This window comes from Centropristis striata, chromosome 5, assembly GCF_030273125.1.
Source record: "Centropristis striata isolate RG_2023a ecotype Rhode Island chromosome 5, C.striata_1.0, whole genome shotgun sequence".
NCBI classification, from domain to species: domain Eukaryota; kingdom Metazoa; phylum Chordata; class Actinopteri; order Perciformes; family Serranidae; genus Centropristis; species Centropristis striata.
This window is the reverse complement of record NC_081521.1, coordinates 41,148,595-41,161,781: the sequence shown is the minus strand read 5'-3', so window position 1 is coordinate 41,161,781 and position 13,187 is coordinate 41,148,595. Positions and strand designations below refer to the sequence as shown.

The 13,187-nt window shown below is 39.3% G+C and overlaps 2 protein-coding genes across 2 annotated transcripts in view; one reads left to right on the top strand and one right to left on the bottom strand.

The window, feature by feature from the left end:
* LOC131972110 (serine/threonine-protein kinase WNK2-like) overlaps window positions 1–2,258 on the bottom strand; it is a 77,896-nt gene extending 75,638 nt beyond the window's left edge. Inside the window, exons 1-2 of the mRNA XM_059333871.1 lie at window positions 1,851–2,258; window positions 513–1,339 (exon numbers count right to left, since the gene is read on the bottom strand). Of these exons, the coding sequence (XP_059189854.1) occupies window positions 513–1,160 (648 nt within the window). The 5' untranslated portion in view covers window positions 1,161–1,339; window positions 1,851–2,258. The remainder of the gene's footprint in view (window positions 1–512; window positions 1,340–1,850) is intronic.
* The window catches only part of LOC131971577 (ninjurin-1-like), a 17,040-nt gene continuing 5,937 nt past the window's right edge, over window positions 2,085–13,187 (top strand). The window contains exons 1-4 of the mRNA XM_059333085.1: window positions 2,085–2,180; window positions 2,302–2,367; window positions 3,728–3,835; window positions 11,068–11,308. Of these exons, the coding sequence (XP_059189068.1) occupies window positions 2,085–2,180; window positions 2,302–2,367; window positions 3,728–3,835; window positions 11,068–11,308 (511 nt within the window). The remainder of the gene's footprint in view (window positions 2,181–2,301; window positions 2,368–3,727; window positions 3,836–11,067; window positions 11,309–13,187) is intronic.

Below are 13,187 nucleotides of genomic sequence, written 5' to 3'. Positions count from 1 at the left end.
GATGAACGACGGAACAATTCTAACCTATTTTTTGTTCAAACAATATCTCATTGTACACAAAAGGAACCCAGAATGTGTCCATTGTATAATAGTTTAATTGTGCAATAAAAGCTAAATATAAAGATCATTCTCACTGTACTGCACTTTCAAAATAAAACAAAAGTAATTGTGCACAAAAATGAGAAATGTCATTGTCGCACAAAAATAACTGTTAATGTTGGTAAGTCTCATTGCCTCAATCAATGTAGTTCTTCCAAATATGAGACTTTTAGCTAAAATAAAAGGTTTTGGGTGATTAAATATCATTTTTGACGATTTTTAATGTGCCCCTCTGACTGCCCCACTGGGAATAAAGATGAGAATATACTCATTACTATAATTGTCTCCCATTCCCAACTGCAAGAACTCGACTCAGTAAATTAGTGGTATACATGTCTGCTGAAATGATCTTTTTTTTAACTGACACTGACTATGGTTGGGTGTAAATCAGATGCAGAGTTTTAGTGCTTTACCTGCAGCTCACACCAGGCGACTTCCACCCAGGTCTCGGTGTCCAGGCCCTTGTAGACCGTCTTGAAGGACCCTCTCCCCAGCTCGATGTCAAATTTGAGGAACCTTCCTCCTGGAGACGTGGATACGGCCTTCATCTCCGCCTCCTCCTCCGTCTCCTCGCTGGCTGCCTTGATAGCAGCTTTCCCACTATCATTGCATGTGAGATTTAACGCATCTCCACCTTTATCCTTCTCCTCGTCGGCACTGGCGCTCTCTGTTGCACTGTCTTTTTGCCCGCCTTGACTTTCAGTGCTGGAACCTTCCTGTATCCCACAGCTAGTCCCCCGAGTCCTGTCCACTATTGTCCGCAGGTTTATGTTCAGGATCTTATTCCTGTTATCACATTCAGGTGCTTCAAAGGCCTGCTCGTCTGCATCCGAGAACCACAGACTCCTCCTGATGAACCTCTGGTGCACGTTCCTCTGATAGCTGGAGGAAGGACACGCACTGGGGTCACTCCCACCTCTCACTACTGGGTCCACGTTATTGACATTTCCATCAGCCAAGGCCTCATACATATTCATGGCCAGTCCACGCTGGGAGTTGGGGACAGATGGGTATTTTTGTTCTTGGGGGGCCTCGGAGTTTGATTTAGCCTCCGGCTCCATGGCGATTTGAAAAGTTTAGTCACTTTGGTTTCCAGGTCATTCTTGCCATGGCTAGACTTCCCAACATGCAGATTTAGAGATGAATACCTGCAGCGCCCACTCGGTGACGCAGTTTGCCAGCAGAGGCCCCTAACAACAGCGAGATGGATGACAGGCGAGATTTCATCCGATATCGAGAACTGAGAAAGGAAAAATGGACCAGTTAGTGAAATAAAACAGTTTCCGGTGTGTAGGAAGCCATAAATGTGCTTTACAGGAGTCAGTCATGTCGGACTTTAAGTGAGTTGGAGTCAATAGGAGCAGGTGGATGAGAAGACATTAGAACACTGTTAACAGAAACGACACAAGTTAACGTTAAGTTTGGCAATTACGCACCAACGTTTACTCCATGATCCACTATACTTTTCATTGTTCTTGTTTTTATTTGTATTTTCTCTTCTATTGGGTTTTTCAAGGACACGTTTTCTCTCTCGGTCATTACTTCTGCTCATTCTGGCAGAAAGCGACTAAAGATGGAAATAATCTCGCATATTTACACGTATATGTCCATTAATAGGCCTATGTATTGCCCCTGTTTTACATAAATAAACTCAAACGTTTGTTGCTGATTTACCGTCAACAGTCAGATAACAATACGTCAGTGAGCAAGTCATCAAACATTTCATTACGGTGAACCAACATGGGACTTACCTGAGCTTACAAAAAGCGAAGAAAACCGACACAAACCGACACACCTGCCCGCTCCACAGAGAGAAAATCCTCGCTAACGTAGCGGCAGAAAGGTGGACTTTAAAACGCCCTGTCGGCACAGTGGACCCATTTTAACGCACAAAAGCTACCCAACAACCACACATTAATCAGATTAAACTCAGCATTTGCTCAGTGAACACAGAGCCTGTATGGACGAGGGGGGAAATGACGAATATGTTGCATTTATCTCCGTCCCAGTCGTCGCATCCTCCTCTCCGGGTGCAGATCGAGCAGCTACCGATGCAGAGTCTCTGCAGCATGCGGAGCCTGGTAGTTAAAGAGCCGCCGGGCCGCTCCACCTCTCGGGCTGTTCCACTCTGCTGCCTGCCTCCCCCTCCGCAATTAATTTACGCGGACAACTGTTTCTCTTGTCATCGTCGCTCCCCATCAGGTTGATCCAACGGTGGCGAGGCGCACAAATGTGTTTCCCATTCAGCTCGCTTGGTTCACGCCCCTGGTAGCGACTGGAGGGAGCGTCCAATCACACAGCACGCTGGGACACACACACACACACACACACACACACACACACACACACACACACACACACACTCATACTGCTGTACTGTCAGAGTGACACATATCTCACATGAAAAGACCCACAAAGGCTGAATCAATGTAGCAAGTGAATGACGAATGATTGTTTCTTGACACAAAAATAGAAAGAAATGTATTTCACGCCCTAAACCAGGGGTGTGAAAAAACTCTGGCCCGCGGGCCAAATTTGGCCCGCAGTGTAATTTTATTTGGCCCGCTAGGCAATACCAAATTATTATATTATTATTGTACTATAAATGCTGACCCGCTGGTATTATACGGCGCATTTACCGCTAATACTAGATTTATTATTGTTATTTTATTTTTAAATGTATTAACCTGTTGAAAAACTTTATTTTGATATTTAAATCAGAAGGATGCAAATAGAAAAGAGGCATACGATTTTTTACAATTTTATTACATTTTTAATAAATAAATTAATGACATTGATGTTGTACTATAAACTTGTACTTGTTTTTAGTGTTTTATGGTTTGCTTTTATTTATTGTTTTTTAAATTGTCTTTTAAAAAGCAATAAATCTATTTATTTTAGTGTTTATTTCCTGTTTTATTTATTTTATTGTCTCTTGTTCTGTTTGTTTATGTACAGCACTTTGTTGCGGCTGTTGTTGTTTTAAAGTGCTTTACAAATAAAGTTGAGTTGAGTTGAGTTGAGTATAAAAGCTGACCCGCCGGTATTATACGGCGCATTTACCGCTAACACTAGATTTATTATTGCTATTTTATTTTTAAATGTATTTACCTGTTGAAAAAGTTTATTTTGATATTTAAATCAGAAGGATGCAAATAGAAAAGAGGCACGCGATTTTTATTTCATTTTTATTTAATAAATTAATGACATTGATGTGTTTTTTATTTGAAATTTGATTTTGCATGTCTGCACTATTTAGTTATATATTGTATGTTTATAAGCGTTGCTGGTTCCATATTTAATGTTAAAGCAAAACATGTTTGGTATATATTAAAAGGTTTATTTGTTCAATGCTGGCCCGCGATTTTATTCAAGTTTTACATTTTGGCCCATTGTGTATTTGAGTGTGACACCCCTGGTCTAAACCAACTCATCCAATCACGTGTCTCTCTCTCTGCCTGTCACTCAGAGCTCAACAGCCAGCTGTAAAGCACTATTCAATAAAACATGGGCCTTTTATTGTTGCTGTGCCACATTATAGGAAAAAAATGCATGTGTGTGTGCATCAGCCACTGTGTCAAGTAGGCTATATGCGTGCAGATCCCGTCCTCTCTTTCTTCCCCTGCAGCAGGACGCTTTACAGCTCAGCTTCTCAGAGCTGCAGCCTGCAGATGAGGAGCAGTACAACACGCATGGGAACATTATGAGCAGCAGCAACAGGGGAAGTTGGGCTGAGGTAAGACAGGTTTTTTTTTTTAAAGAGAGATCCTGCTTTGAGGTATAATAGGCTTTTGAAGAGTTGATTGTTATGATAAGCTGTGGGTTGCACAGTTTTCAACTGCAAGAAGTGAGAGAAGCCTGGATGCAATATGTCTCTGCAAGTTTTTTTTTCTTGCTTTCAATACATTACATTACATTACATTACATGTCATTTAGCAGACGCTTTTGTCCAAAGCGACTTACAATAAGTGCATTCAACCTGAAGGTACTAGACATAGACCACAGGAATCAAGTAAGTACAGAACTTTAAGAGCTAACTGTCATCGCTACAGGAGTGCTATATGTTAAAGAAGAGAAGAAGAGAAAAGAATGAGAGCTTTTTTTTCATGCAAATAACTTGCATTTTCATGCAAATAACTTGCACAATAATCCAACAAGTGCTCAGAGATGGACACGGAGAATTGTTTGCAATTCAATGCATGACATGAAGACTAAAGTTGTCAAGCATACATTGTTACATTTTAGTCAAAGAAGTGTTTGTGGTAAACTCTAAATCTATAATTTGTGGTGGTGTTGCATTCTTATATAAGGTGATCATGTTTAAGTGTCCATGCCCTTGTGGTTCCCGCATTTTCAAGGAACTTTTGATGCACTTCTCGATGCACTTTGCAGGAAATAAACGAAGCATGCGCACACAGAAAAGGTTGAATACAATCAAACACATAAACAGGGATCTTCATGTCTGTTTCAGGCATGTGGGGTCAGGTGACAGTCTGGTTCAGTTGAGAAGTGAAACATTGTTGGCACCTGAGTGACCTTATAAATAATGAATGGCCTCCTTTGTTTCCATTTCACTGGCCAAAATGCACACGCACACACACACGCACACACAGTTTTACTTTTACATAATGTCATCCGGCTTCATGCCACAACGAGGAGTGTTTATTGTGTTTTATGTGGCGATTGAAGTTGCCATTTGGCAAGTAATTACAATATAGTTCAGATGCAGTTTTACAGGGCAAGGAAATGGGCATCTCTATGTCATCTCCATAGTCACTGTCTTTATAGCGCCATTTCATTTCAGATAGATGTGTGTGTGTGTGTGTGTGTGTGTGTGTGTGTGTGTGTGTGTGTGTGTGTTTGAGGAAGAAGGGAGGAGGAAGAGAGGGAGACCCTGGCAGCCAGAGATACTTCCTTTTGACTTTCAGAGCTCAGCCAACAGATGCAGAATGTAATACCCTTACGCTCAATAAAATGAGCAATTGGTCTCATTTACAATGTGTCTCCCAGCAGTGAGAGTCAATAAGAATGGAATCAATCCATGGTCATTTTGTGGAGTGAACATCTTATATGACTTTCCACAGGCTTTTAATATCTTTGCCTGTGTTACACTGAAATCTGAGACCAATCAGATTCTGTGTCAGGTGTCTGTACGGTGCTAGCACATTCTTGAGCAAGTTCTTTTTGCTTATCAGGAGACTTTACACTGCAACTACCTCTAGAACAGCGGTTCCCAAACGTTTTCAGCCGTGCACCCCCTTCTATGTCCCAACCGGGTTGACGCACCCCCAATCCCCCACACCTTCAAAAAAAAATGCAATAAGCTTTTTTATAGCCATATTAAAGGCGACATGTTTAATCATGCTCAAATGACCAAAACACACATAATAAAATAATCACCATCACAACAATACGTTCCCGCATTTGAATTCATCTGAAACAAAGTTTCAATATAATGCAACAAAGTTATGTGCAAGCTTCCACTTTTAAGAGCAAAGAGGATGATGACAGGCTCAGGATCAGCAGAAAAGTTGGGGGAAATAGATAAGATAGATGAGTTGGTTATAATATTTTGAGCCACGATTAACAAAAATTCAAATGCTTACTCGTTCTAGAGTCTAGAAAGCGTTTCAGTCTCCGAGTCCGAAGGACCACGCTGTGAAACAGCCGTGTTTTCTTTGTACTGTGTAAGGCTGTAAAACTAAAAGCCCTACAGAGAATCATGGAAATTAGATTTACAGTTGGGTCGATCCTCATCTGGAGGAGGGCCAAAGTGTGAGGTGAGTGAGAGAGAGAGGCTGCTGATAGGACATGATGGATGGAAAGCAAAGAAGTGCTGATGTATAAGAAAAAAATAACAAAAGGAAGGGAAGCCCAGCCATGCAACACATGCAAGTTCATTTGCCTTTTCACCATGTTGCTGAATGGCAGCAAGTTTAGAGAGCTAAATAATAAATGCAAAGGTTTCGCTGACTTAAGTGGTGTCTTGCATTGTGACTACAAAGAGCTTTCTACATGTCAGATACAGAGTGGTACAAAGCAGTAGTCATGATGTATGTACAGTAACTGACATGGAGGTATTTAGCTTAGCGGTAATGACTTGGTGTGACGATGAGGGAAAAGGGGGAAAGTTTAGGATAAGGTTCTTTGAGTTGAATGAGTTCATTTCTTTAGCTTGGGAGTAAGCCAGACATTTGGCTGGCCTTTGACTGAAATAAAAACTCTTTTAATGGTTCAATTAAGATTTAGGTTTAATCTTGGGAATTCAGAAATTGCAGCCTTTCCAGAGGCTGCTCTTTCAAAGCAGGTAGCCTATTGCACTGCAACTAGCTGTGAAGCACACATAAAGATAGTTATTTATAACGCAAGATATTTTATTCTGTAGTGTGTGAAAGTGTGGATGGATGGAACAAAGCCGCCTTTTATTTCTGCATAAATTTGCACAAGTTTATGTCTCATTTTACCCGATCTCTCCCTAAATTCACTCCAGCTCTTAAGTTTTTCAACACAATTACTCCTCTGCAATTCACTGTTCAGGCATCCAACAGTGATTATGCATTTTAATGTATTCTACCTCAGCTGGAGAACTATTCACTCTTAGATTTTGTTCTTTAATTCATTTTTAATATCCGGTTAAGGTCTGTTTTACCTCAGTCTGTATACATCTTGGGTGTGAATGAGTATGAATTTCTAGATTTTATCTTTTTTATGTGTTACTTGAAATGTGCTTCTACATTTTATTGTTTGCATATATTCAAAAAGTAAAACTTTTGAAGACCTGAAGGTTGACAGGTGCATCCGACTGCAGTAGAACAAAGAACTCCCACACACTGTCTGTGTCTATGCAATTAAAGGAGATTTAATCAGAACAACAATTTAGCATGGATACCTTTATCATGTTGTTATTTTGCATTTATTATTCTAAAGTAAATTATTCAACCATCTGATTTCCTTGGAGCCATTTTATCTTACACCCACGCCCGATCGGATCCAGAAGACAGCAGCAAATGTTGGATATTGTTGTATGAATCATTCTGTTATTCCACAGTGACACATTGAACTGAGGGTTAAAACAGATTTAAACAACTTATCTGCCTCGCTCTGTCTTTCCTCCCCTCCTCATCCTCCTCCCTCTGTCCCCCGAGTCTTCTTCAGACAAGCAATGCAGTGTGAATAATTCATCACAAAAATAAGGATCGCAACCTAGGATTGACTTAATGAGTGCCTTTGGTCTTAGATTGTGCAAAATAACAATAGATTTGTAATGGCTGGGTGACTGACAAGCGCTCTGTTCCTCAAATGGGAAAACACAAGTCAGTGTAAATATGCAAATATTAGTTGATTTTCAGTTTGAAGTGTTGTTCAAATGAAAGCCTGGCTTTGAAGCCTTCTGTCGTATACTACATGGGTTTTGTGGACGTGCATGACAGCACAGTTTGACATGCCATGACCTATATTCTCTATCTGTTAGTTCTACGTCTTCTCCTCCACTGTGATTAGTTGTTATCCTATGTTCTCAGCCATATGATATGAGTAGACAGCAGGATTAATCCTGACAAGAAGCTTGGACTGACTGAGTAGGTGGCCTCTAGTCCAGCTGTTCTCAACCTTGGGGTTGGGACCCCAATTGGGGTCGCGAGATGATTTCTGGGGGTCGCCAAATCATTTTGGAAATCAGCTCTGTCTCCACTGTGTTAAAGTCTTAATGTGTTTTAGTCTTTTTGGTCACTTAATGTCTTTTTTTTTTGGTCATTTTGTGTGTGTTTTTGTCATGTTGTGTCTTTTTTTGATCATTTTTTGGTCCATTTGTGACTTTTTTGGTCATTTTGTGTCTTTTTTTTGTTATTTTGTGTCTTTTTTTAGTTCTTTTGTTTCCTTTTTGGGTAATTTTGTGTCTTTTTTGGTCATTTTGTGTCTTTTTTGATCATTTTGTGGTCCATTTGTGACTTTTTTGGTCATTTTGTTTTGTTTTTGGTCATTTTGTGTCTTTTTTTAAGTTATTTTGTGTCTTTTTTTTAGTTATTTTGTGTCTTTTTCTAGTTCTTTTGTTTCCTTTTTGGGTCATTTTGTGTCTTTTTTGATCATTTTTTGGTCAATGTGTGTCTTTTTTGGGCATTTTACTCCTTTTTTAGGTAATTTTGTTTCTTTTTTGGGTGATGTGCTTGACTGTGCTTGTGAGATTCTGTTCAGTGAGCAGGGGTCACGGACAACATGCATGTTAAATTTGGGGTCGCGACTCAAAAAGGTTGAGAACTACTGCTCTAGTCTACAGTGCTAACCCACAGTACATACAACAAAAAGAGTTCTTTATATTTGCTGGTGAATATCTGAGAAAATCCATCTGCTGTGTTTCTAGACATACTGACTGCACGTTTCCAACCTGTGATCTCACAACAAGCATTATCTCACTGTGGTCTGTTGACTCGGGGATAAAAGGCTGTCTCTGAAAAGCCTCTGTCAGTATTTGAGAGCAGAATGGCTGACCCTGACACGTCATGACAGTGTGCCATTTGTGGCGTTTGGCACAGATCACAGTCACAAGGGCGCTACAGCACACCAAGCTACTTTTCCCATGTGGCCTGTAGGGAAACATGTTTTTAAGACCTGTTTAATTCCTTGTTATGAGTCTTACCATGGGGCATTATGGCTCAGAGTGAAAAAGATTTGGAGAACGCCCATGGAGACGTTTTTGCTGGATGTTGTCAGGATGTCTCTGCAGTGTTCACATGCCAAATTATAAAATCTGAAATGATAGCTACGCTGTAAAAAATGTTTGTAGAAATTACAGTAAAACACTGTCAAATTATATCAGAAATAGGGCGTGAAATTAAAAATGTAATATCACCGTAGTAGACACTTTTAATTACCGTAAATCAAAGAATAGCACAAAACTTTTACTTTTTTCTGTCATAAACTTTAGAAAACACAGTTTTGCTGTAAAAAATATTAGATTTTTCATTTAAAATGAATGGAGAAATACCATAACGTCACAAGGACATAACTACCCTAAAAATAATAGCAGACCAAAGGACCTAACAAAGGACCTAAAATGACCAAAAGAGTCACAAAACGACCAAAAAAAGAGACAGAAAATGACCAAAAGAGACACAAAACCATCAAAAAAGACACAAAATGAACAAAAAGAGACACAAAACTATCTAAAAAGACACAAAATGACCAAAAAAAAGACAGAAAACGACCAAAAGAGACATGAAATTATCAAAAAAAGACACAAAATGACCAAAAAAATACGTAAAATTATCAAATGAGACACAAAATTACCAAAAAGAGACACAATAGGGATAAAATGGCAAGTGATTTTTCAGTCTAAATGACAGATTTAGCCGATATTTACATGTAAATTTACAGTAGAAAACCCACTCACTGTGTTTTTTACGGTATAGTTCTGGTAACCACAGCTGCCGGTATTTTACCGTAAATTAAACAGAATATTTTTTACAGTGTACGCTGCCAGATGAGGAACTTGGCCAGAGACAAATGTAATCCATGTCCTAAAAAGCAATGGCTTGTTAAGAGAATTAAACAAGGCTCCAGCGGTTTTCACAGAATTGAAAAAAAAGAGAAACTCATCAATATAATTACTTGCTGTTCTCCCCCCCCATGACCACACATTCTGTACGGTTTGTACTTCCCCCTCATACATCAATTTCACCATGCCAGCTGATTGTTGTGAATCCCCTAAATACATTGTAATTCAGCTGTAGCCTACCCTGTAGCAAATTAAAGGGTACAGCTCTTCTTCTCTCTATCCCTGGAGCAGAGGGAAGACACTTCATACCAGCTCTGTGGTTTGGTTAATCCCTGACAAACTATGCTCTCTGCAGCTGCAGGGGTGTGTTGTGAGAAAAAAGAGAAGGCTTCAGTGTCGAGGAAGAAGCTGCGAGCGCTGCTGATTATTTTATGTTCACAGGGAGCGTGGATGTTTTGGCCTTGACACGACTGAATCTGCAGTGATAGTGCTCAGGTGTTGGCAAGGCATGGATGAAAAGCAGCTCCGAGTGGAGGTTCATTCAGCAGCAGCGCTCTGAAGGAAGATGTATTTTCATCATTTTAAAAGAGAGTGATTTTTTAGTCATCAACAAGCAGACTGTTTATCCAGCACCTGTCTTTCACTTTGTGGTGCAGAGTCCACTGGGATGGAGTAGACACAGATCTTTTGTTATATAATCATCACCCACACAAGAATCAATAGATTATAGAATTCAATATAAAAACAATTCGTGAATGCTTTTGGTTATCACCTGTTGATCACACATAGAAGGGATAGTATATCCGAAATCACTCTTTTCAGCCCCTGCCATATAAAATCATATAAAATAAGAAATGTATTTTATTATCTGCTCAGTATACTCTGCCTGTCTCACTGAAGCAGGATTAATGAAGAGAAATGTTGCAATAACAAGAGCTGTTTTGTGTTTTACTTTACAAAAATCTGCTTTTGGAGATAGATAATATTGAGCAGGAAATGACCAAAGGGTCACTGCATCAGCCAGTTGTCACACACACTGCTTTGATTTGATAAAGTCAACAAATAGTGGAGGGCTCACAGCAACACGGTGCTCGGGAAAAAAATAAAAATGTGAATCCGACTGACTGTGAGAAAGCCTTGATAGTGTACATGCTGACTTGTTCATGTTCACTGTGCTTTAATGTGTCTGTTACCAGTGTGTCAGTATCTCTTTGCCGTACTAATGGCTCTTTTTTCAAAGGTCACTCTTCTGTAATGGCTGCTTGTTGTGCTAATTAGGTCAGAATGATAACCAGATCCTCACCATCAATGCACAGGAAGCAGAAAATGACTGCTGCTCTCATCAACACGCTGCCTTGTTGCTCTGCTGGGAGAGAAAAACGCAGCACAGAGCATCTCTCTTTCTGTTCATATGCAAGCTTTCTTTTTTCAGAGTCATAAACATTATCTCTGTGCCAATTACTTTATTCTCTCCCCAGGCCTCCCATCCAGATGTTGGGCCCAGCAGCAGCCCAGCCCCCATGAACATGAACCACTATGCCAATAAGAAGAGTGCAGCTGAGAGCATGCTGGATGTGGCTCTGCTGATGGCCAACGCCTCCCAGCTGAAGGCTGTGTTAGAGCAGGGGCCAAGCTTCTCCTTGTACACCCCCATCATCACCCTGATCAGCATCTCCCTGTGTCTGCAGGTCACAGTCGGGGTCCTGCTCATCTTCATAGGTGAGGAAATAAACAGAGGCCGAGCCCTTTTTGGGATAAAGCAGATTTGTCTTTGTCTGGCCAGCTTCTCATCTCTCAGCCTTCACCAGCCCTCAGTAAGATTCGCCAATGTCAAGTCCATTGACTCCTGACAAACAACCCATTACCAGATGTAACCACGGCAACCAGGCCTGACACCAGGTCAGAGTTCACGGTTCAAGGTTTTAGTGCTGCTGTCAGCGCTGGTGGGAGTCGAGGGAGGGAGGGAGGACGTTTCGATTCTCTGCTCTGTGGGTGTAAATACATCAATAATGTATCAGAGCTCATGTCTTGGAGTAAATAGAAAGAAAAAAATACAATAGTGACATCCATTCACACATCCAGAGATTCTAAGGATGTCTGCATTTAACCCTATAAAGCCTGAACCACTAAATAATTGCCAGAAAATTCTTCTTTTTTTAAACTGGAGTGTTTCTTGAACCTGCTGACAGGTAATTTAAAAAAAAAAATCCAAAAACAATAGGGATATATGATTCTAATTTGTATCATATTTGATACATCAGTTCTTTTTGTGCAATTTGTTGCTCACAGTTTGTTTTTCTTGAACTAACAAAAACATATAAAACCCAACATTTTTAACCTTTTAAGGCTTTACTTTCTTTTAACATTTTCCTCAAACATGCAAAATATGTTTTTCCATATAAAACAACATCATACATCTGCTGATATGATGTTTTCACGCAGCAATGACTGATCCACCAGTGGAATCTGCATATAAATTTTTGCTATATCTTGTATTTTTGTGCAATTTGTTGCTCTTTTTTTTTCTTCAACACATGTATACATCAGGTTTTTCAGGAAAAAAATATCACATTGATGATGTTTAGGTCTCAAAAACTTGTGTATCAAATATGATACACTTGGCTTTATAGGGTTAACGACTAAAAACAAGGGTTGGGAAAAAACAGGTCCATTAAGATGGGAAGAGGAGTGAGGATGAGATGTTCCAGCGCAGTACGTTTTCCTCTGACGGACTGAACAGAGGGTCAGTGAACTTCAGCCTGGTCACAATGACTCATCTCAGCTCCAACAGGAGGAGTAAATAACATGTTTTTTCAGTATCCTGTGAAATATAACCACCCTACTGGTACATAATAATTCACACTGTCCTCTATCAATAGTCATCTATAATCTTAATCATCTAAACCAGGGGTGTCAAACTCAAATACACAATGGGCCAAAATGTAAAACTTGAATAAAATCGCGGGCCAACATTGAACAAATAAACCTTTTAATATATACCAAACATGTTTTGCTTTAACATTAAATATGGAACCAGCAACGCTTATAAACATACAATATACACTGTAAAAAGTGTTTGTAGAAATTACAGTAAAATGCTGTCAAATTGCATGAGAAATACGGCCTAAAATAAAAAATTGCATATCACCATAATAGACACTTTTAATTACTGTAAATCACAGAATAGAACAAAACTTTTGAAAAACACACAGTTTTACTTTAAAAATATTTTAAAAAAGCATGTAAAATGAATGGAGAAATACCATATTGTCTCAAGGACACAATTACCTTTAAATTAAGGGACTACTCAGTCTAAATTACAGTTTTTGCTGATATTTACATTTAAATTTACAGTAGAAAATCCATCCACTGTAATTTTTACGGTGAAATTCTGGCAACCACAGCTGCCGGTATTTCACCGTAAATTTAACAGATTATTTTTTACAGTGTATAACTAAATAGTGCAGACATGCAAAATCAAATTTCAAATAAAAAACACATCAATGTCATTAATTTATTTATTAAAAATGTAATAAAAATCGTATGCCTCTTTTCTATTTGCATCCTTCTGATTTAAATATCAAAATAAAGTTTTTCA